Below are 24,157 nucleotides of genomic sequence, written 5' to 3'. Positions count from 1 at the left end.
TTTTTCTTTTCTTTTCTTTCTTTCTTTCTTTCTTTCTCTCTTTCTGTCTCTTCTTCCTTCCTTTCTTTTCTTTTTTTCTTTTTCTTTTCTTTTCTTTCTTTCTTTCTTTCTTTCTCTCTTTCTGTCTCTCCTTCCTTCCTTTCTTTTCTTTTTTTCTTTTTCTTTTCTTTTCTTTCTTTCTTTCTTTCTTTCTCTCTTTCTGTCTCTCCTTCCTTCCTTTCTTTTCTTTTTTTCTTTTTCTTTTCTTTTCTTTCTTTCTTTCTTTCTTTCTTTCTTTCTTTCTCTCTTTCTGTCTCTTCTTCCTTCCTTTCTTTTCTTTTTTTCTTTTTCTTTTCTTTTCTTTCTTTCTTTCTTTCTCTCTTTCTGTCTCTCCTTCCTTCCTTTCTTTTCTTTTTTTCTTTTTCTTTTCTTTTCTTTCTTTCTTTCTTTCTTTCTTTCTCTCTTTCTGTCTCTCCTTCCTTCCTTTCTTTTCTTTTTTTCTTTCTTTTCTTTCTTTCTTTCTTTCTTTCTTTCTCTCTTTCTGTCTCTCCTTCCTTCCTTTCTTTTCTTTTTTTCTTTTTCTTTTCTTTTCTTTCTTTCTTTCTTTCTTTCTTTCTCTCTTTCTGTCTCTCCTTCCTTCCTTTCTTTTCTTTTTTCTTTTTCTTTTCTTTTCTTTCTTTCTTTCTTTCTTTCTTTCTCTCTTTCTGTCTCTTTTTCCTTCCTTTCTTTTCTTTTTTTCTTTTTCTTTTCTTTTCTTTCTTTCTTTCTTTCTTTCTCTCTTTCTGTCTCTCCTTCCTTCCTTTCTTTTCTTTTTTTCTTTTTCTTTTCTTTCTTTCTTTCTTTCTTTCTCTCTTTCTGTCTCTCCTTCCTTCCTTTCTTTTCTTTTTTTCTTTTTCTTTTCTTTTCTTTCTTTCTTTCTTTCTTTCTCTCTTTCTGTCTCTTCTTCCTTCCTTTCTTTTCTTTTTTTCTTTCTTTTCTTTTCTTTTCTTTCTTTCTTTCTTTCTTTCTCTCTTTCTGTCTCTTCTTCCTTCCTTTCTTTTCTTTTTTCTTTTTCTTTTCTTTTCTTTCTTTCTTTCTTTCTTTCTCTCTTTCTGTCTCTTCTTCCTTCCTTTCTTTTCTTTTTTTCTTTCTTTTCTTTTCTTTTCTTTCTTTCTTTCTTTCTTTCTCTCTTTCTGTCTCTTCTTCCTTCCTTTCTTTTCTTTTTTTCTTTTTCTTTTCTTTTCTTTCTTTCTTTCTTTCTTTCTTTCTTTCTCTCTTTCTGTCTCTCCTTCCTTCCTTTCTTTTCTTTTTTTCTTTTTCTTTTCTTTTCTTTCTTTCTTTCTTTCTCTCTTTCTGTCTCTCCTTCCTTCCTTTCTTTTCTTTTTTTCTTTTTCTTTTCTTTTCTTTCTTTCTTTCTTTCTTTCTTTCTCTCTTTCTGTCTCTTCTTCCTTCCTTTCTTTTCTTTTTTTCTTTTTCTTTTCTTTTCTTTCTTTCTTTCTTTCTTTCTTTCTCTCTTTCTGTCTCTCCTTCCTTCCTTTCTTTTCTTTTTTTCTTTTTCTTTTCTTTTCTTTCTTTCTTTCTTTCTTTCTTTCTTTCTCTCTTTCTGTCTCTCCTTCCTTCCTTTCTTTTCTTTTTTTCTTTCTTTTCTTTTCTTTCTTTCTTTCTTTCTTTCTCTCTTTCTGTCTCTTCTTCCTTCCTTTCTTTTCTTTTTTTCTTTTTCTTTTCTTTTCTTTCTTTCTTTCTTTCTTTCTTTCTTTCTCTCTTTCTGTCTCTCCTTCCTTCCTTTCTTTTCTTTTTTCTTTTTCTTTTCTTTTCTTTCTTTCTTTCTTTCTCTCTTTCTGTCTCTCCTTCCTTCCTTTCTTTTCTTTTTTTCTTTCTTTTCTTTTCTTTTCTTTCTTTCTTTCTTTCTTTCTTTCTTTCTCTCTTTCTGTCTCTTCTTCCTTCCTTTCTTTTCTTTTTTTCTTTCTTTTCTTTTCTTTTCTTTCTTTCTTTCTTTCTCTCTTTCTGTCTCTTCTTCCTTCCTTTCTTTTCTTTTTTTCTTTTTCTTTTCTTTTCTTTCTTTCTTTCTTTCTTTCTTTCTCTCTTTCTGTCTCTCCTTCCTTCCTTTCTTTTCTTTTTTCTTTTTCTTTTCTTTTCTTTCTTTCTTTCTTTCTTTCTTTCTCTCTTTCTGTCTCTCCTTCCTTCCTTTCTTTTCTTTTTTTCTTTTTCTTTTCTTTTCTTTCTTTCTTTCTTTCTTTCTTTCTTTCTCTCTTTCTGTCTCTTCTTCCTTCCTTTCTTTTCTTTTTTTCTTTTTCTTTTCTTTTCTTTCTTTCTTTCTTTCTTTCTTTCTTTCTCTCTTTCTGTCTCTCCTTCCTTCCTTTCTTTTCTTTTTTTCTTTTTCTTTTCTTTTCTTTCTTTCTTTCTTTCTTTCTCTCTTTCTGTCTCTCCTTCCTTCCTTTCTTTTCTTTTTTTCTTTCTTTTCTTTTCTTTTCTTTCTTTCTTTCTTTCTTTCTCTCTTTCTGTCTCTTCTTCCTTCCTTTCTTTTCTTTTTTTCTTTTTCTTTTCTTTTCTTTCTTTCTTTCTTTCTTTCTCTCTTTCTGTCTCTTCTTCCTTCCTTTCTTTTCTTTTTTTCTTTCTTTTCTTTTCTTTTCTTTCTTTCTTTCTTTCTCTCTTTCTGTCTCTTCTTCCTTCCTTTCTTTTCTTTTTTTCTTTTTCTTTTCTTTTCTTTCTTTCTTTCTTTCTCTCTTTCTGTCTCTTCTTCCTTCCTTTCTTTTCTTTTTTTCTTTTTCTTTTCTTTTCTTTCTTTCTTTCTTTCTTTCTTTCTTTCTTTCTTTCTCTCTTTCTGTCTCTCCTTCCTTCCTTTCTTGCTTTCCTTCTTTCCTTTCTCTTTCTTTCTGCATTCTCTCCTCCCCCTCCCCTCCCCTCCCCTCCCTCCCTCCCTTCCTTCCTTCCTTCCTTGTAGAAATTGATAAACTAATACTAAAATGCATGTGGAGATGCAAGGGGCCTGGAATAGCCAAGCAGCAGCAGAACGTTGTCTGTTCTACTCTCAGTGGGCTTTGGGGTAGTTTCCACAAATAGTGCTGCTGTGACTACCCCTGTGTGTGTCTCCAGGTGAATATATGTATGCTTTTCTGCTGTGTGTACTTCATAAAAAAAGAACAAAGGCCAGGCACAGTGGCTCATGCCTATAATCCCAACACTTTGGGAGGCTGAGGTGGGAGGAGCTCTTGAGCCCAGGAGGTCGAGGCTACGGTGAGCTGTGTTTACATCACTGAACTCCAGCCTGGGTGACAGAACAAGACCCCATTTCTTAAAAAAGAAGAAGAAGAAGAAGAAGAAGAAGAAGAAGAAGAAGAAGAAGGAGAGGAAGAAGAAAATTGGAGACATCTTCTATTGTAAAGCTATAGTAATCTTGACAGATATGGTACAAGGATGGACTTGAGACCCATTCAATAGAACAGAAAGTCTAGAACAGACCAGTGCATATATAGGTCTCTGATTTAAGGCAACGTGACATTACAGAACAGCGGGAATGGTTGTTTTTGTTTCCAATAAATGGGCTGAGTCAATAGAAGACCACATGAGGAAAAATGTCTCATATGGTTATCTATTAGTGTCTGGGTTCTTACCACTACTGTACACAAAAATCAACTCCAGACAGAGTGTAGATATAAATACAAAAAGTAAAACAATAAAATCCAGGCATGGTGGCTCATGCCGTAATCCCAGCACTTTGGGAGGCCAAGGCGGGAGGATCACTTGAGGCCAGGAGTTCAAGACCAGCCTGGGCAACATAGTGAGACCCTGTCTCTAAAAAAAATTTTTTTAATTAAAAATAATTAGCCAGGCCGGGCGCGGTGGCTCACGCCTGTAATCCCAGCACTTTGGGAGGCAGAGGCGGGCGGATCACGAGGTCAGGAGATCGAGACCATCCTGGCTAACACGGTGAAACCCCGTCTCTACTAAAAATACAAAAAATTAGCCGGGCGTGGTAGCGGGCGCCTGTAGTCCCAGCTACTCGGGAGGCTGAGGCAGGAGAATGGCATGAACCCGGGAGGCGGAGCTTGCAGTGAGCCGAGATCGCGCCACTGCACTCCAGCCTGGGCAACAGAGCGAGACTCCGTCTCAAAAAAAAAAAAAAAAAAAAAAAAAAAATAATAATAATAATAATTAGCCAGATACGGTGGTCTGCACCTGTAGTACCAGCTGCTCAGGAGGCTGAGGCAGAAGAATAATTTGAGCCGAGGAGTTTGAGTCTCCAGTGGGCCATGATCATCCCAGATTTGGGCCACAGAGCAAGACCGTGACTTAAAAAATAATAAAAAGCTTTTAGAGGAAAATATCAAGGAGAACATCTTTGTGACCATGGAGTGGGAAGAGATTTCTTAAACAGGACACAAAGCACTAATCATAAAGAAAAAATGTTATAATTGGACTTTATTAAAATTTAAAACTTCCTCAAAAGCACCATTAAGAGAATGAAAAGGCAAGCCAAAGAGTTGGAGAATATATCTAATAAAGAACTCAAATCCAAAATATATAAAGAACTCAATCAATAAGAAAAAGGCAGACAACCCAATTAACAATGGGCAAAAAGCTTGAACAGGAACTTTACATAGAGAAAATCTAAGGGCTGATAAGTAGATAAACTGTGACCGACTTCATTGGTCATCAGGCTAAAACAATGGAAAGCCATAATAAGATAAGATACTATTACTCACTCACCAGGAAGGATTCAGTTAAAGACAGTAGTGCTCTCGAGGGCCTGGGGCAAGCCATGCTGTCAGCCAAGCTGTGGGCAGGTGTGCCTGGATCCCGGCTGCTCCCCTCTGTCAGGCTCAGCAGTCCCACCCCATGTGTGCATTCAGCAGAAATGCCCTCGTATGTTCTTCAAGAGAGATACACGAAGATGCTGGGTCACAGCAGCCAAAACCTGTCGGGTGTAACAGATAAAGGAACTACGTATATTTACCCCATGGAAGACGGTGCAGCCACAAGAATGAATGACCTATGGCAACGTGCTTTATGATGGGTGAATCTTACGAAATAGCGTTGCCAGATTTAGCAATACAACAGCAGAAAGCCCAGTTCAGTTAGAATTTCAGATAAACAAGAAACTCTTTTTAGTGTATGTCCCAAATGGGCAGCATTTGGAGTACACTTACAACTATTTCTAATGACATTTTAAAAGTACTTATTTGTTGTTTATCTGAAATTGAAATTTAACTGGGTGTCCTATATTTTATCTGGAGATTCTACACAAATATAACATCAGCAAACAAATCCTGCCACAAGAGAGTGTAGACTGAGAATTCCCATTTCCTCAGAGAAGCAGAGCAGGTGCGTGCCTCAGCCTATGGAGTCAGGATGGTGTCATGCGAGAGCCAGGGTGCCGGGGGCCTGGTTGGGGTTTCACTTCTAAATCTGGGTGCTATTCACATGGGTGGATTCGGCTTATGAAAGTTCTGCCCAGCTCTGCAAAGTGCACTTCCTCACAATATCCACGGCTGTGCTGGAATGTCCCATGTGGGACTCAGACCACAGACACAGCCGGAGCTTCTCGCAGCAGAGAGCAGCCCACAGTCGGCCTGTAGGAGCCTGCTCCAGGAGCTTCCTGCTCAGCATCACTGAATTAACTGCCCCTTTGGGTCTCGGCCTCAATGCCTCTTCCTCCAGGAAGCCTTCCCGGCCTCAGCCAGGTGCCCTGCTGCACCCTCCTTCATGGCTTGCATTGTCTTTGGTTGCAGCTGTCATTATTGTAGTTCAGTCATTGTTTGTATAAATGCTTGTTTATCATCTGCCTCACCCAACTGCAGGCTAAGTCCACATGGGCAGGAGCATGCCTGCCTTCTTCCTCGTGTCCTGGTGCCCAGCTCCTGCTGCATAGCCAGTGTCCAATGGTATTTGTGGAATGAAAGGATGAAGGTTTATGTGTAAACCAGCATGTATTTTTTCACTCCTTAGAGTTTTTATTCATGCAGCTAACACATGCCTAACAATTAGGGCTTTCTTCTTTTCAGCAAAAGTTTCCAGAATCTTGTTTTAAAAAAGAAACTGTACTAGAATCCCAGCCGGCCACCTTGAACACCGTTGTCCTGGCCGGCGAGACCGGAGCCTTGTTCCGTGGTGGAGGAGACGTGCTGGTGCCTTGAGAATTCAGTTGCAAGCATTCAGTGCCTGGCTGTTGTTCTGCTGGTGCAGACTCCAGGGTGCTGCGTCCACTCCTGGCCAAGGAGGCTGGTGTGGCTTTTGGGACCCTCACCCTTGGGTTTTGTCTTGATTCGTAGGGATTTGCTGCAGACGCTGACGGAGGAGGAGCTGCACACGCTGGAACGGAACCTCTGCATTTCCCAAGACGTGGAGTTCCCCATCCGCGCAGACGTGCAGGGACCCGCTGCCCTGGCGCCTGCCCTCTCTGCCCCTCTCCCCCCTGAGGGGCCACTCTCAGCTAAGGCCAAAGACCCGGATGCAGAGCTGGCCTGCTCCATGCAGTACGACGACCAGGAGCTGGAGCAGCTCAGCCGCATGGTCCACAGGGCGGGGGACGAGATGTCCTCTTTGCTTTCACCGCCCAGTGCCTGCCAGTCCCCAGCTCACAGGCCAGGAGCGGAGGGCAGCCCAGGCGGGGAGGCCTCTCCAGGTAGACCGCGCCTGCGGTCAGGCAGTGACGAGGAGGAGCGTGTGTTCTTCATGGATGACGTGGAGGGGACGGCAGAAGCCCTGGCCAGGCCCGAGTCCCCAGGTGGCCCATTTGGGTGGGCAGGCAGTACCTGGGCCGACCCCCAGGAGAAAGGGCAGGGTGGGCCAGGCGGAGCGGCGGGGATCAGCGTGCCCGCCTCGGAAAAGGAGGAGGACTTGAGCAACAACAACCTCGAGGCCGAGGGCACAGACGGGGCCAGCCTCGCGGGCACCAGCTCCTGCAGCTGCCTGGACTCGCGGCTGCACCTGGACGGCTGGGAGGTGGGTGCGGATGACGCAGAGACGGCTGAGATGATCGCCCACCGGACAGGGGGCATGAAGCTCTCAGCCACGGTCATCTTCAACCCCAAATCGCCCACTTCCCTGGACTCTGCGGTCGCCACCCAGGAGGCCGCCTCGGAGCCCGTGGCTGAGGGGATGGATGGTGGCCCCCACAAGCTTAGCACTGCAGCCACCAACTGCCTTCTGCATTCCTGCGTGTGCTGTGGGAGCTGCGGGGACAGCAGGGAGGACGTGGTGGAGCGTCTGCGGGAGAAGTGCAGCCCGGGAGGCGTCATTGGTGCCTCGTACGCTGCCGGCTTAGCCAAGGCCAGCGACAGGGCCCCTGAGAGACAGGAGGAGGCGCCCCCACCCTCAGAAGATGCCTCCAACGGGCGGGAGCCCAAAGCCCCCACTTCCGACAAGTGCCTGCCTCACACCTCAGGTTCCCAGGTGGACACAGCGAGTGGGCTGCAAGGAGAGGCTGGGGTTGCAGGTCAGCAGGAGCCAGAGGCCAGAGAGCTGCATGCTGGGAGCCCCTCGGCTCATGAGGTGCCTCAGGCCCTGTCGGGCTCCAGGTAAGAGCCAGTCTGGCCCAGAGACTGGGTTTGTCCTCTCTGCACTGGGGGGCAGGTGCTGGCGCATTCTCCAAGCATTGCAGTGTTTCTACCTGAGCCATCTTGGCCACCGACAGGTGCTGGGCCCTGGCCAAGTGTGGGGTCTGTGTGTGAGGAGGGGCAGGGGCAGGAGCTGGCTGTGGAGGCACCTGCCCCGTGGGGCGTCATGCACCAGAAAATGTGCGCCAGCAGGCCTGCTTCCCTGTTTCTGATGTTCCAGGTGCCTGTCAGGTGACACGGGCACAGTGCCACGCCCTCAGCTCACCTGCCGCAGCCCCGGCCCATCCCGCCCCTGGTGTGAGCCATGTGCCTGTGCGGGGCCGTGGGAGTGGGCTGTGCCAGTGCCTGGCCCCTTGCCCTGAGCCGCATCTGAGCGCACTGCCCACTTCTCTTTGCTGACCACCGTGGCCGCCTGGCTCACACCGGGCTGAAAGAGACGCAGACCCGTGGCCGTGGGCGTGGAGACTGGGGCCATGAGGGGTGCTGAGACCACCCATGGGCAAATTCCCAGGGGTGTTCCCAGAGCCTCTGCCCCTCCCGGGACTCTCTCCTCCTTTCCCTGCACGGCGGGGAGAAGGGGAGGTCTCCTATCTCTTCTCATGGGCTCCCATCCCCCACTCTGGAGACAGGGAGGGAAAGGCAGGGGCTGAGCCCAGCCCAGGGTCACTCATGGCTGCGTTGTCAGGGCCATTGACCCCCTTGCCAGGACCCTGCCCTGCAGGGCTCCCACTCTGGCTGTGGCCGTGTCTATAGGCCTCGCTAACTGGAAGAGAGACGGAGGACAGGGAGGGGACGAGGTTCAACTGGAGACCAGAAAAGCCCCCCCAGGAGCCGTGGGAGCCGCGCGGCAGATGGGGAGGAAGGTGGGGGGCACAGGTGCAGGAGTGAGGGGCTGCGTTGAAGGGTGGCAGGCAGGCCCAGGAGAGGGTCCTCACACTGGGGAAGGGGGTTCTTGGTGGCGGGCAGATGCCTCCTTCTTCCCGTGCTTGGCCCTCCCAGGTCGTGAGCTCGCTGGAGGAGTGGGAGTGGCCAGGGTCCCGTGACGGTCAGGCCGTTCTTCCTTTCCGCCACCCACTCAGGACTCAGGGCCTCCCTGCAGCTCTTTCCTGTGCTGCGGGCTGGGTGGGCTGGGCCTGGTTCCCGGTGTCCCTCCCCACTCCCCATCAGGCCCTGGCAGCCTCAGTCACTTTCCATCGATGGGTTTGCCTCTTCTGGACATTTCCTCTGAACACGTTCACGTACAGGTGGTTCCAGACTTACGATGGCTCGGCTTAACGAGGGCGTGAAAGTGACGTGAACCCAGCAGGAACCGTCCTCCGCGTTTTGAAGGCTAGGAGGGTCAGATGCATTTCTGACTTAGGATACGATGGGTTAAGTCGAGAAACATCTGTGGTGTGTGACCTCCAGGGTCCGGCTTCGTCCACCAAGCGTAACATCTGTAAGGACCACCGTGTAGAGGCACACGGCGACACGCCGTTCCTTTTTATGACTGAATCACGCTCACTGCATGGGGAGACCGTCTTTCATTTCTTCACTCACCAGTGGATGGTGGATGTGTTGTTTCTAGGTTTTGGATGTGATGAAAATTTTCGTCCAAGTTTTTGGGTGGACACAGGTCTTCAGCTCATCTGGGTGGATCCCTGTGAGCGGAATTGCGGATCATGTGGTCACTCTGTGTGTGGCATTTTGAGGAGCTGCCAGACTACTTTCCAACGTGGCTGCAGTTGGCATCCAGGCAGCTGTGGATGTGGGTTCCAGTTTCCCAAGTCCTTCCTTACACTGGTCATTGTCTTTGTTTTGTCCTTAGGGCATGCTCCACTCGTCAGCAGTCAGCTGATGTCTCTAAGGCCACTGGACACCATTTCCTCACAGCAGGTTCATTGGTCTCATTCAGCATTATGTGTGTAGAGCTTGCCATTGACAGCTGATTCAACTTTATATTTGTGTGGTTCCCAGTCAAATCTGTAAATAAGATAGACCCAGAGAAGTCTGTCTGAAGGAACCTTTTTCTCCCCTGCCCCTAAAGGGAATGTTTGAAGAATGTTTTGTAGTATATCCTTCAATTTTCAAAAATGTAAGCAAAGGCACATGAGTGGATGTTCAGATACACACCCGCATATCCCCCATCCCCGTATTTGGTGAAGGGCCTCCTGCTACAGGCACTCGCCCCCACCTCGCTCTCCTGGCCTTCTGCCCGAGCCACTCCAGTGCTTGCTAGAGATGTCCCACTTCCCTTCACCGCGGGGCAGGGCCTCATGCGAGGCTGGCCTGGCGTGCACTCGGGCCCAAGTGCTGGCTTGGGCTTGTTTCCAGGCTTTTCCTGTCACAGACGTGCCACGATGAACAGCCTCGCGCGAACAGCCTCTTCTCTTTCTTTTGGGCGAGGCCGTTTTTGAGATGCAGCGTGAGCTTCACGGCCGTGTGAGGCAGAGCACCTTTTCCCCACTACTGGATGCTTTCCTCAGGGGCTCAGACCCAGTTCACTGGCAATGGATCGTTTTTCTCCGAGTTTGACATGAAACCATCAGAAATTCTTTGACAGGATAAGGGGGGGAGTTTTTGGTTTGGGGCCTGCCCATCTTTTGCTGCTGGGGGTGGTGGGGGTTGTCCAGGTGACAGCCAGTGGACGCCCACCCCCTCCAGAAGCTCCTCCCACCTTCCTGGCGTGAGCTCTGTGCCCCATGATGGACACAGCCTCTTAACGCGGCCTCAGCTTCCCAGGCCTTATGCAGCTCAGCACAGACGCTGAGGTTCAGCTGAGGAAAGGGAAGGAGCCCAGGTGGTGGTGTCATCTTCCAGGGAAGCGTTTCTGGCAGTGCTGAGGATCCGAGAAAGCAAGCACATCACAGTGTGATCAGGACAGTACATGTTCGGTTCAATTTAGGTCAGTGCCTGGGCCCAGCACTGTGCCCGGAGGTAGCTGGAAATCAGGTCAGCGGGCGGCAGCACATGGCAGCTGTCCCATCCAAGGCACAGGCGGTGTGCACCGTGGGAGCATCATTCATTCCCCCACTCATCTGTGTCTCAAGCATGTTCCGGGGTGGCTGGGCCAAGCACCGGAGACCCACCAAGGAACAAGAGACATAGCCTGTCCTCCCAGGTGTCACCTCACACCAATATGGGGGTGATAGCGCAGTGGGGGTTTTTAAACAGACAGACACAGGAGACCAGCTTCACACACACAGAAAGTTCACCCAAATTCAAACAGCCCCGTGTCAGGAAGCATGGCTGGTGTTAAGTGACATTTGTGCGAGGCCGGTCGCGTGCACAGGTGTGGCTGTGTTTGGTTACGCCTCCCATTCTGCAGTGGGAGAGACTGAGACGGAGAGGGTGGTATTTGCCTCAGCTGAGAGCATCTGGAAGAGCCCGGGCCTGTTTGGCCGTGAGACCCGCTTGCCCGGCAGACGCCCCTGCAGCCCCTGTGGTTGTGGCGTGGACGGTTCAGAGGGAACAGCGGGCATGGCCTTGATTCACGGCTTCCAGTCCCACGTGCGAGTCGGGTCTCCATGTGCTGCAAATGAAGGAAATGCGTGGAGCTGCGGCCGACCAGCCTGTGAGATTCCCCCGAGACCCCTGGAGCCTGTGTTTCTGGCCAGGCAGACAGCCTCCAGGAGGAAGGACAGGGCTTCCCAGCCACCAGCCAGGGGACGGATGCACGCAGGAGGTGGGTTGGCACCTGGCCCACTGGAGTCCTGGCGTGAGGGTCCCAGCCAGGAGGAGCCCCTCTCTGGGGCGTTTCCTCAGGTGCTGTCACCTGGGAGTCCGGACATCGTCCTCGACAGACAGCAGTGAATCAGCCTTGCAGATGTGAATGTTCTGGAACCTACGCCCTTCAGCTCTTTTCATTTTACTGGCTTCTTTCCGACCTTCTCAGTGGTCAATGAATCCTTTTGGAGAAGTTGACATTTTTTAAAAGCTTATTTTCCCTTCAGCTAGCCTTACCTCTTTGATCCAGAACCTTCCGTCCTCTCGAAGTCACCCTTGGAAGTTACTTGTCTAGATGACAGAAAGTCCACTCAGGCTGGTTGTCCGTTCCTTCCAGGGACACCATGAAGTGGATTTCCAGCCTCTGCCTTCTGCAAAAAGTAACACTGACTCCCTGTTTGCTAATTATAGATGTGGTCCCTGTTCATTGCAGAAACTTTGGAAAACATAAGAAGGAAAGGCTGGGTCTGGTGGCTTATGCTTGTATTCCCAGCACTTTGGGGGCTGAGGCAGGCGTATTGCTTGAGGCCAGGAGTTCAAGACCAGCCTGGACAACATAGCAAGACCCCATCTCATGAAAAGTAAAAGTAAATTAGCCAGGTGCAGTGACGTGGGCTGTAGTCCCAGCTACTTTGGAGGCTGAAGCAGGAGAATCACTTGAGCCCAGAAGGTGGAGACTGCAGTGACCTATGACTGTACCACTGTACTGCAGCCTGGGTGACAGAGTAAGACCCTATCTTTTTAAAAAACAAAACAAATAAGGAAATAAATATCACCCCAAATCTTACGAACAGTTTTATTTTTTTTCCCACTGAACATGGTTTTATAGTTTCCTCTATGGTTTTTTGTCTGCCTCTTGGATTCTCTTTTCTTTTTCTTTCTTTTCTGCCTTTTCTTTCTCCTTTCTTTCCTTTCTTTCCATTTCCTTCCTCCCACCCTCCCCACCCTCCCCTCCCTTCCCTTTCCTTCCCTCCCTCCCTCTTTCCCTTTCCTTCCCTTCCCTCCTTCCCTCCCTTCCCTCCTTCCCTCCCTCCTTCCCCTACCTTCCCTCCCCTCCCTCCCTCCCCTCCCTTCCCTTCCTCCCTTCCCTTTCCTTCCCTTCCCTCCCTCCCTCCCCTCCCTGCCTTCCCTCCCTCCCTCCCCTCCCTCCCCTCCCTTCCCTTCCCTTCCTCCCTTCCTCCCTCCCCTCCCTTCCCTCCCTCCCTCCCCTCCCTGCCTTCCCTCCCTCCCCTCCCTCCCCTCCCTTCCCTTCCTCCCTCCCCTCCCTCCCCTCCCTTCCCTTCCTCCCTCCCCTCCCTTCCCTCCCTCCCTCCCCTCCCTTCCCTCCCTCCCTCCCCTCACTTCCCTCCCTCCCTCCCCTCCCTTCCCTTCCTCCCTCCCCTCCCTTCCCTCCCTCCCTCCCCTCCCTTCCCTTCCTCCCTTCCTCCCTCCCCTCCCTCCCTCCCCTCACTTCCCTTCCTCCCTCCCCTCCCTTCCCTTCCTCCCTCCCCTCCCTTCCCTCCCTCCCTCCCCTCACTTCCCTTCCTCCCTTCCCTTCCTCCCTTCCTCCCTCCCCTCCCTTCCCTTCCTCCCTCCCCTCCCTTCCCTCCCTCCCTCCCCTCACTTCCCTTCCTCCCTCCCCTCCCTTCCCTTCCTCCCTCCCCTCCCTGCCTTCCCTCCCTCCCTCCCCTCACTTCCCTCCCTCCCTCCCCTCCCTTCCCTCCCTCCCTCCCCTCCCTTCCCTTCCTCCCTCCCCTCCCTGCCTTCCCTCCCTCCCTCCCCTCACTTCCCTCCCTCCCTCCCCTCACTTCCCTCCCTCCCTCCCCTCCCTCCCCTCCCTTCCCTGCCTACCTCCCTCCCCTCCCTTCCCTTCCCTCACTCCCTCCCTCCTCTCCCTTCCCTTTCCTCCCTCCCTCCTTCCTCTCACTTCCCTTTTCTCCCTCCCTCCCTCCCCTCCCTTCCTTTCCCTTCCTCCCTCCCTCTCTCCCCTCCCTTCCCTTCCCTTCCTTCTCTTTTCTCTTTTTAACCACAGGGTCTCCCTTGGTTGCCCAGGCTGGAGTGCAGTGGCACAAACACGGCTCCCTGTCTGGGCTCAAGCTGTCCTCCTGTGTTAGCCTCCCAAGGTGCTGAGATTACAGGTGTGGGCTGCTGTGCCCAGCCTTGGATTATTTCTTTAGAATTGGTCCTTAGAAGTAGAATCACCACAGCAAAGGTATGAAGCCTTTTAAAGCTCTGCCACTCACTGTCAAACTGCTTTCCAGAAAGAGCTGATTACCCCCAGCAGTGCCATCCCTCACCAACACTTCCAACTCCAACTTGAGGGGGAAAAACGGAGTACCCTTCGCTGTTCCTGAGGCTCGCCCCCTCTGATCACTGCCAACCTGGGCAGTTGTTCTGTTAGCGCCTGCATTTTTCGTTCTGGGAAGTGACTGTGTTTTCTGCTGTTTTTCAGCTGGGATGTCACGCTTTTTGGACTTGAAAATGTTCCGTCTGGTCTGTTGGTGGCTTTCTCCAAGTTGTTCTTGCCCTTTGACTTTGTTTTTGAATGTCTTTTGATTTGCAGATGTCCTCAATTTTATCTTGTGTAATTAAGTTTATAGAAATTCTAGAAACAAGTCTGTTCCTCTGCCTTTCTGGTTGATCGCGTGTGGTGCGAGGCGCGCTGCTCCTCTGTGGTGGGGCCGGGGAATGTTCTTCTCATCTCTGGTGGCCTGGGTTTTATTTTTTGCCATCAATCCTGCAGCCCTGATGACTAGTCGGGAGGAGGCTGGAACCAGTGCAGGGGCCTCTGTGCATCAGAGTGGGACTGACGGAGGCTGTGGCCGTCCTGACACACGGTCAAGGCTGCCTGGGCGCTGGCTTAGGGAGGTCTCAGAGCCTGTCACTGTCCATCCCACGGGGGGGAAGGCCAGGCCTGCTCCGTCGTGCAGTCGGGTGCCTCTGTGACTGTACTTGAGTCCTCCCTTCCCTGCCACTTGTCCACTGTGCTCAGCATCCTCTCTGGCCGTTGCTCTAGGTAGAATGATAGGAGTCTCACAGGCTTCTCAGGACAGACAGTGGCCAAGCCTCTGCCCCAACCCTGTGGCACATGCCCCGCCTCTGTGCGCCTTCCTTCCGGAACTTGGCAGTGGCAGACAGATGACAGACCCTGAGGGATATCCCTTTTAGAGGAATCGCTGGAGTCATGGTGGGGAGTGCCCTGCTCCATACGCAGATGTGAGGGGAAAGGCAGTGCCTGGTGAACCGACTGCTCAGCCTGAGCCTCAGTTTTGTCATCTGCAAAACGGACCAACAGCAGGCCCCAGCTACATGGCAGGATGCACTCCTCACGCATCACCACTCATCCTCTGCCGTTCCTCCCAGCACAGCCTGCCGTGTCACTGTGTCACCGTGTCACCCCTGTCACTGCTCGTCCTCTGCCATTCCTCCCAGCACAGCCTGCCGTGTCACTGTGTCACCCCACTGTCACTGCTCGTCCTCTGCCATTCCTCCCAGCACAGCCCGCCGTGTCACTGTGTCACCATGTCACCCCACTGTCACCGCTCGTCCTCTGCCATTCCTCCCATCACAGCCTGCCGTGTCACTGTGTCACCATGCCACCCCACTGTCACCGCTCGTCCTCTGCCATTCCTCCCAGCACAGCCTGCCGTGTCACTGTGTCACCGTGTCACCCCACTGTCACTGCTCGTCCTCTGCCATTCCTCCCAGCACAGCCCCCCGTGTCACTGTGTCACCATGTCACCCCTGTCACTGCTTGTCCTCTGCTGTTCCTCCCAGCACAGCCTGCCGTGTCACTGTCACTGTGTCACCCCACTGTCACCGCTCGTCCTCTGCTGTTCCAGCACAGCCTGCCGTGTCACTGTGTCACCCCACTGTCACCGCTCGTCCTCTGCCGTTCCTCCCAGCACAGCCCGCCGTGTCACTGTGTCACCATGTCACCCCTGTCACTGCTTGTCCTCTGCTGTTCCTCCCAGCACAGCCTGCCGTGTCACTGTGTCATCGTGTCACCCCACTGTCACCGCTCGTCCTCTGCTGTTCCAGCACAGCCTGCCGTGTCACTGTCACCCCACTGTCACCGCTCGTCCTCTGCCGTTCCTCCCACCACAGCCCGCCGTGTCACTGTGTCACCATGTCACCCCTGTCACTGCTTGTCCTCTGCTGTTCCTCCCAGCACAGCCCGCCGTGTCACTGTGTCACCATGTCACCCTACTGTCACTGCTCGTCCTCTGCTGTTCCTCCCAGCACAGCCCGCCGTGTCACCGTGTCACCCCTGTCACTGCTTGTCCTCTGCTGTTCCTCCCAGCACAGCCTGCCGTGTCACCGTGTCACCCCACTGTCACCGCTCATCCTCTGCTGTTCCTCCCAGCACAGCCCGCCATGTCACTGTGTCACTGTGTCACCCCACTGTCACTGCTCATCCTCTGCCGTTCCTCCCAGCACAGCCCGCCGTGTCACCGTGTCACCCCACTGTCACTGCTCGTCCTCTGCCGTTCCTCCCAGCACAGCCCGCCGTGTCACCGTGTCACCCCACTGTCACTGCTCATCCTCTGCCATTCCTCCCAGCACAGCCCGCCGTGTCACTGTGTCACCGTGTCACCCCACTGTCACTGCTCGTCCTCTGCCGTTCCTCCCAGCACAGCCCGCCGTGTCACTGTGTCACCGTGTCACCCCACTGTCACTGCTCGTCCTCTGCCGTTCCTCCCAGCACAGCCCGCCGTGTCACTGTGTCACCATGTCACCCCACTGTCACTGCTCGTCCTCTGCCGTTCCTCCCAGCACAGCCCGCCGTGTCACTGTGTCACCGTGTCACCCCACTGTCACTGCTCGTCCTCTGCCGTTCCTCCCAGCACAGCCCGCCGTGTCACTGTGTCACCGTGTCACCCCACTGTCACTGCTCGTCCTCTGCCGTTCCTCCCAGCACAGCCCGCCGTGTCACTGTGTCACCGTGTCACCCCACTGTCACTGCTCGTCCTCTGCCGTTCCTCCCAGCACAGCCCGCCGTGTCACTGTGTCACCGTGTCACCCCACTGTCACTGCTCATCCTCTGCTGTTCCTCCCAGCACAGCCAACAATGTCGCTATGTCACCGTGTCACCCCACTGTCACTACTCACCTTGCTCCCAGATTGCGCTTGCAGCCGTTCCTGGCCATCTTTGCCATGATCAGTCTTGGCTTTGCCTCTGGATTTCATTGTTTCCTGGATTCACATCTCTGTCCCCCGCTCTCCTGGTGGTGACAGCTATCCTGGGTGACATCAGGCATTGCAGTGGCGCTTCATGACCTCGCTCCCGGACAGTGGGTCCCGGCCTCCAGCTTGAACATCCACCCACCACGCCTCACCTGGCGGCTCCTCCATGTGGCCTGGGGTCATTCCACCAAGCTCCTCTGCCCTCTGCCAGTGTGAGGACAGGGCTCAGAGGTGTCACGGAGGAGAGCCTGCAGCCGGTCTATCCCGAGGCGGCTCCAGCTCTCCCGGGCCTGCTGACCCTCTGCCCCATGGTGAGGTCGCTGCTGCAAATCCTCCTGGGCCCCTCCAGGCCATGACACAGAGGGTCCTGTGGCCCCCAGCCTGGCTCCCGGTGCCCAGCCCAGAGGAGGGCAGGTTGTAGCTGGCACATCAGTGAAGGCGCCGCTGCGTGGGGAGTCACCTGCTGCTGGGCTGGCACTTCTGATGTGCTTCGTTCCCATATCCCCCATTTGGCTTTCCCACCAGCAGACAGGCGTCAGCCCCTTCCCTGGGTGGGGCCTCAACCAAGGGCCGTGCGGTGCTGTGGCCTCGGTGGCCCGGAAGCCCACGCTTCCCTCCCTGCAGCGTGGTCAGGGCTGACAGAGCCTTCAGTGGCCCGGCCCTAGTGTGGAGCTCTTCTGGGGGCTCAGAGGACACAGGCAGCCTCCAGGTAGAAGGCTGAGCTGCCAGGCTGCGGGGGCTCTCCGGATCCGGGGGCTCCCCAGTGGACCCACTGCAGGACAAGGGGACGGAGTGACAGGTCTGGGACTGAGGCAGCCCGGCCTTGCTCCAGTGCCTGTGACCTTGAGCAGCAGGTGCCGCCCCGCGGGCCTCCCCTCCCCCTCACTGGGAGGCTCACACGGCTGCCGTTTCCCCCAGACTGTCTGGGGCCCGGTGGCAGGTGCCCGCTAGGCTGCTGCAGCCATCGGTCCCTAAAGCAGGTGTCCCGAGGTCCTGCAGGGAACACCGAGACCTTCCACCCACTTCATGCCCCTGGCAGGAAAAACAAGAATGATTGAGTGGTTTAAAAATAGAGGAGGACTTGGAATTAATTAGACTCTTGAAAAACAGATTAGGTGTAATGACTGTCATTAAGCCAATCGTTTATAAGTGACGGGGCCTCCTGGGCTGACACGGTGAGTCGGGGATAAGGCCAGGGCTGGTCCGCCGTGCACGGGCCCAGGTGAGAGGGCAGGGCTGGGTTCTTGCTCTCGCTGGCCCCAGGCATGAAACCTTAGCAAGCTCGGTGATGCCTGTGTCACCAGAACCCCACAAGGGACAGTGATCGCCCTGCAAGGCCCTGAGTGGTGGCCTGGATGCAGTAGGCACGCAGGCCAGCAAAGTCCTGGGAGGAGGTGCCACCCTTCTTGCAGATGGGCCTTCTCCCAATTCACAGCTGGCCTGGAGCTGGAGAGAAGGCCCCAGCCTGGCTGTGCTCTCGGGGAGGCCTGGCCGAGGGGATGGTCATTGCCGCAGGTCCCCCACATGTCCTTATGACCCCACCCAGGGCCCATCCTTACAGGTCCTCTGTTCCCTGGTGACCACAGCTTCTCCCCTAGCCTCTGGACTGCACCCTGCACCTCTTGCGACATCTGCCACCCTGCTCCTTCCCCACCATCACCATCCACTCAAGGGCACCACCTGCAAGCAGCTGCGGCTACATGGAAGGAGCCCCTCACCATCCTCTCTCCCTCACACCCCCCACCTGGTCCTCTGGCCAGTGCTGGGAAGAAATTAGAATTGTTTCATGAGGTGAAGGGTGCCAGTGAGGCAGCTCCTTTTGTGAGAGCAATCTGGGGAGGCCTCCTGCAGGCGCTGACATTTGCTGAGGCCTGAATGAAGGGAAGGGGCTGGAGGAAAGGTGCCCAGGTGGCAGGACCTGTGAGGGCCGAGGTGCTGGGAAGGAGCAGAGGGGACAGGGAGCAGGGCAGAAGGAGGTCGGGGGTGGGGGGCAGGAAATCTCAGAGAGCTTTGTGGGCAGGGTGGGCAGGAAAGACTTTTCTGAGAGAAGGAACGGCATCGGAGGCGGTAACGTGAGCATGGCAGTGAAGTGGCTGGTGGTTTAAAAATTGCTGTAAATGCTGGGCATGGTGGCTCACGCCTGTAATCCCAGCACTTTGGGAGGCTGAGGCAGGCAGATCACTTGAGGTCAGGAGTTTGAGACCAGCCTGGCCAACACGGTAAAACCCCGTCTTTACTAAAAAAAAAAAAATACAAAAATTAGCTGGGCATTATGGCAGGTGCCTGCAATCCCAGCTACTTGGGAGCTGAGGCAGGAGTATCACTTGAACCTGGGAGACAGAGGTTGCCATGAGCCAAGATTGCATCACTGCACTCCAGCCTGGGCAACAGAGCGACACTCCATCTCAAAAAACAAAAACAAAAAAATGTTGTAAATGGCTTTATTGAAATATGATTGGCATATGATAAACAACAGCATATGAGAGTTCAGTTCCTCCGTGTCCTTGTCAACACTTGGTATGGTGGGCTTTTTAGCCATTCTGATAGGTGTGAAGTGGTACCTCATTGTAATTTTAATTTGCATTTCTCTAAGGAATAATAATGTTGAAAATCTTTTTTTTTTTTAAGTATTTTTTTAGAGACAGGGTCTCACTATGTTGCCCAGGCTGGCCTTGAACTCCTGGGCTCAAGCAATCCTCCTACTTCACTTCAGCCTCCCAAGTAGCTGGAACTACAGGCACACCACCTCATCGACTCGAGCATCGCTTCATGTGCTATTTGTCATTGGTTGTTTGGTGAAGTGTCTGTTGACATCTTTTGCTGTTTCTTTCACTTGGGTTGTTTATCCATATTGAGTACTGAGAGTTCTTTATATATTCTGGATATAATTCTGTTATGTGATTTTCAAATATTTTCTCCCAATCTTGTCTTCTCTTTTCATTCTAACAGTATCTTTTGAAGAGCAAAACTTTTTAATTTTGATGAAGTACAATTTATCAATTTTTTATTTTATGAATTGTGATTTTGGTGCCATATCTAAGAATTATTTTCATAGCCCACAGTCACAAAGATTTTTTTCTATGTTTTCTTCTGGAGGTCTTATGCTTTTAGGTTTTACATTTAGATCTATACAGTATTCCATTTGAAGTAACTCATGTATATGGTGTGAGGCATGGATCAATTTTTGTTTTGCATAAGGAAAGTCAATTATTCCAGAATTATTTGTTGGGAAAGACTATTCCTTCTCCACTGAATTGCCTTTGCATTTTTATCTTCAGCTGACCACATGGGGTGGGTTTACATCTGAACTCTCCAGTCTGTTCTATTAATCTATTTGCCTGTATTGACACCAATGCCACACTGTCCTAAATATGGTAGCTTTATAATAAGCCTTAGTTGGAAGTGCAAGTGCCCAGCTTTATCTTCTTTTGAAGGTTGTTTTGGCTATTCTGTCTCCTTTCTGTTTCCATGTGAATTTTAGGGTTGTCAACTTTTGCCAAAAAAAAAAAAAAAGCCTGCTGGGATTTTGATTGGGATTATGTAGAATCTGTGTAGTAATTTGGAAAGAATTAGCATCTTAATAATAGTTCTGGTTCATAAACATAGTATATCTCTTTATTTATTTAGGTCTTTAATTTATCTCAGCAAAGTTTTATGGTTTTTAACTGTACAGGTCTTGCACATCTTTTGTCAGATGAATCCTCAAGTATTCTATATTTTGTGATGCCATTGTCAATTGGTTTGTTTTATAATTTTAATTTGTAATTGTTCATTGGTAATATAGCTATAACTGATTTTTGTAGATCTTCTAGAAGATTTTTTTTTTTTTTTTTTTTTTTGAGACGGAGTCTTGCTCTGTCACCCAGGCTGGAGTGCAGTGGTGTGATCTCGGCTCACTGCAAGCTCCACCTCCTGGGTTCACGCCATTCTCCTGCCTCAGCCTCCCGAGTAGCTGGGACTACAGGCGCCCGCCACCACGCCCAGCTAATTTTTTGTATTTTTAGTAGACATGGGGTTTCACCGTGTTAGCCAGGATGGTCTCGATCTCCTGACCTTGTGATCCACCTGCCTTGGCCTCCCAAAGTGCTGGGATTACAGGCTTGAGCCACCATGCCTGGCCGATCTTCTAGAAGATTAATCTTCCAGATTGATCTTGCTAAACTCACTTTATTAGTTATGGTTTTTTCAAAGATTTCATCAGTTTTCCTACATAGATGATCTTGTCATCTGAGAAGAAAAGCAGTTTTGCTTGTTTTCAATTGTACGTCCTATATGTATTCCTTTTTCTTGTGTTTTTTAACCAGCCAGAACCTCCAGTATAACGTCGAATGAAAACAATGAAACAGGATGATTCTGCCTTATTCCCAAGCATTCAGTATCTACTGTTAAGTGTGATTTGAGCTGTAGGATTTTCACAGATGACCTTCATCTTCTAAAATAAAAAAGGAGTTCTCTCCTATTCCTAATTTGCTAAGAGGTTTTTTTTTTTTTTTTATCAAGAACAGATGTTGGATTTTCTCAAATGCTTTTTCTGCATTCTTTGACGTAATCACATGGTTCTCCTGTTTAGCCTGTTAATGTAATAAGTCACAATGATTGATGTTCAGATGTTCGGCCAGCCTTGCGGTCCTGGGGCAAACTGTACATGGTCATGAGGTATTAGCCTTTGAATTTACTGTTGGCTTGGATTTGCTGAACTTCAGTAGGATTTTGCATCTGTCTGAGAGGACTGTCAGGCAGCTGTCTTCTTGTCATGCCTTTTTCTGGTGCAGGAGCATGGCTGTCCAGGAGGAGCTGGGGAGTGCTCCACCTCTTCGGGCTTCTGGAAGAGCTTGTGTAGAACGGGCATTATTTCTGCTTGAAATGTGAGACAGACTTCACCAGGGAAGCCATCTGGGCCTGGAGTTTTCTTTGTGGGAAGATTTTTGACTACAAAATCAGTGTCTTTCTAGCAGACTGTCTGTTGAATTATCATCTTATTCCGTGAATGGAGTTTCTTTGCTGCAGTGTTGAGTAATCCGTCGACCCTGCTCCATCCTCCTGACGTCCCCTCGGAGGCACTGACTTGTTATCAGGCACTCGATGACCTGATCTGGCCCTCGCCACAGCCCTGCCCCTGCAATCGGCTTCCCTTGTCCATGCCAAACCAGGGGACCTGCTTGTGGACCCCTTGTGCCCTCCTATTCCTGTCCCTGTCTGCCCCTTGGCCTAGCGTTGCCCTATGCTGTGGCCTCCCTCCCTGTCCCTTTGGCATGGAGCCCCCATCGTTCAGCCCATGGCTGCCTGGACGAAGATGTAGGGAGCTTTGCCAGCTGGGTCTCACTGAGTCCCACAGCTGCCTTCAAGGTGGGCATCTCCATGTCTGTGGCATTCCTGTTCGCTTCATGGCTGGGCCATCCCTTCCAACCCAGCTCTCCGGCCGCCTGCAGGACCCATCCCAGGGTTCAGCCTGTGCCTCTCAGGCTCTGCAGCATGGTGTCCTCCCAGCCCCCCATGCTGTGTCCCAGAGCACCTGGATGTGACTGAGGAGCCTGGTTGGGGGACGTGCTGGCTCTAGGCTAAGTGGAAAGGAGGTGGCACTGAGGGCTGGAAGGCAGCAAGGCCTGGGAGGACGTGCTGGAGCCTGGCCCATTGAGACACTCACATCCCTGACTCTCCCTGCAACTCCTGCCCTGCAGCCCGGCCCCCTCTGCTCCCCACCCTAGCTCCTTGGCCCAGTGCAGCACCATGGACTGGCTGGTGGCTGTCCAGCCTCAGCCTCCCAGGGCACAGACGCTGGGGCCCACCCAGGCAGGGTTCATGTCCTCCACCACCCAGGCGTGTGGGGAGTGGGATGGGCATTGGCAAGTGTGGCGGGCTGCCATTCCGGGGGGGGGGGGTGGCTCCAGGAGAAGGAGCTGGGCAGAGTCCAGGCCTGTAGTGCTGCCCCTTGAGGTGCAGCTCTCAGTTCCCGCTCTCTTGACCCCGGGACCCCCAGCCCTGTCCCTCAGGACAGGTCTCAGTGAGGCACACAGCAGTGTCTGAGGTGGAGAGAGAGGGGACTCAGGGCCACTTCCGGCCCGACTCCCTGCTCCTGGCAGCATCAGGGAGCCCGTCAAGGGGTGGAAGCGGGGGCTTTGGCTGCAGTGGAGCCTGCTTGGTAAGCATTAGCCCCTCCTCGGGGAGCCTAGAAGGGGATGGGGCCTCCCCGTGAGCCCAAGAAGGTGAGAAGGTGCCAGCCTCCTGCTCCCCAGTGGCTCCAGGAAGCATTCTCAAGGGGTCGTTTTCCTCCACCCCATGGGACCAGGAAAATTCCAGGGGGAACAGCCCCTTCTCGAAAGCCAAGCATCTCCTCCCACCTTCACTGAGCCGAAAGCAAGAGGAAGCGGGTTTCAACCGCGGTGATGCTGCAGCCGGAGACCAGGACGCCGTCCTCAGCTGACTTCACCCACCTCTCTGAGACTCGCCAGTTGTGGTGGCTTCTGTTCAGAGAGCTTTTTAAAGCAGCAAAAGCGCCTGCAAGGTGTGAGACGAGAAGGGCGACAGGAGCTCCTCCCGCTCGTGTGCCGGGGGCAGGAGCACACGTGCAGGCACTCTTCGCTAATCTGCATTTCCTCATTTTTTTAGGGTGCACATGTATTGCTTCTGTAATTACGAAGAAAAACATAAAGGGATAGTTTCCCAGACCATAATAATAGTGGGATCTTTTCAAGAGCTGGGCTGTGTCTAGGCCTGGGCCTCACTGTGTCCCCAGAGTCCAGATCTTGGCCAGGCAGGGCTGGGCCAGGAGGGACCAGATTATGGCCCCTACCCCTCCCCACCACTGCTCGGCTTGTGTTTGGACTTAATAGGGGAAGCAAGGGGCCAGGTGAGCACCCCAAGGCGATGCCCGGCCCCTGGCCCAGCCCTGGCCTGGCCCCTGCCCCACAGCAGGAGAGGGGTGAGGCCGTCCCAGAGGAGCTGACTTCTTGAAGGACCTGGTGAGCCGTGGACGTCAGCAGCTGCTCTGGGGCCAGGGGCAGGTGTGGTCGTGTCCTGCTCTGCTGCACCTGCCCCCATGGCCCCCGGCTTTTGGAGACATCTCCTGGGGGCCATCAGTAAGCAGCGTTGCATCCTCACGAGAGGACAAAGCTGGAGAGGGCCAACAGACAGGAGTGTCAGGGTAGCTACAGGATCATGGAGGGGTCACCATGACGACTGGCAAAGTGGCCCTTGGGGCCTGCAACCTGCCTGTCTCACCAGGCACATTGTGATCCTCTGAAGGATCACACTTTGGGAGGCCAAGAGTTCGAGACCCTGTTCTGTAGCTGAGGAGACCCCAGCTCCTCGGAGGAGGCAGGCAGGCTTGTGGTCACACACCTTCCAGGTGGCATGGTCCTGGGGACTGCCGGGCCATCCCCATATGGGCTGCTCTCTCTGGGCTCCGGGTTGCCAGCATGGGCGGCCTTGTCCCCTGAGGAGATCTTGCACATGAGTCCCCTGGGGCACAGCCTGGGGGCCTGGTGACCGGGGGGTGGCTCTGACAGGGCCTGCCATCACGCTGCTGGCTGAGGCCTGGCTGTCTGTCAGTTGTTGAGCTGGGCTGGCCTCCGCAAGGACAGCGGCTCCCTGGGCCTGTCCACTGTCTGTCTGTGTCTGTCCTCCCCCTGAGCTTCTGCAGAGCATCCCTGGGGTGAGGAGTGGTGACCACAGCCTGGCTGTCCCCTGTGGGTGATGAGGATCGGGGGCTCAGGGGAACTCAGGTTCGCCGAGTTCTTCTGGACACCACCGTGATGACTGACCAGAGACATCTC

At 52.2% G+C, this 24,157-nt stretch overlaps 1 protein-coding gene across 7 annotated transcripts in view; it reads left to right on the top strand.

The window, feature by feature from the left end:
- Nucleotides 1-24,157, top strand: part of ZFYVE28 (zinc finger FYVE-type containing 28) — a 155,430-nt gene that overhangs the window by 110,998 nt on the left and 20,275 nt on the right. For all 7 annotated transcript variants that reach the window (XM_016951155.4, XM_016951154.4, XM_016951153.4 and 4 more), the window contains one exon: nucleotides 6,228-7,475. In XM_016951155.4, the coding sequence (XP_016806644.1) occupies nucleotides 6,228-7,475 (1,248 nt within the window). The remainder of the gene's footprint in view (nucleotides 1-6,227; nucleotides 7,476-24,157) is intronic.

This window comes from Pan troglodytes, chromosome 3 (genome assembly GCF_028858775.2).
Source record: "Pan troglodytes isolate AG18354 chromosome 3, NHGRI_mPanTro3-v2.0_pri, whole genome shotgun sequence".
NCBI lineage: Eukaryota > Metazoa > Chordata > Mammalia > Primates > Hominidae > Pan > Pan troglodytes.
This window is presented reverse-complemented; position numbering and strand designations above follow the sequence as displayed.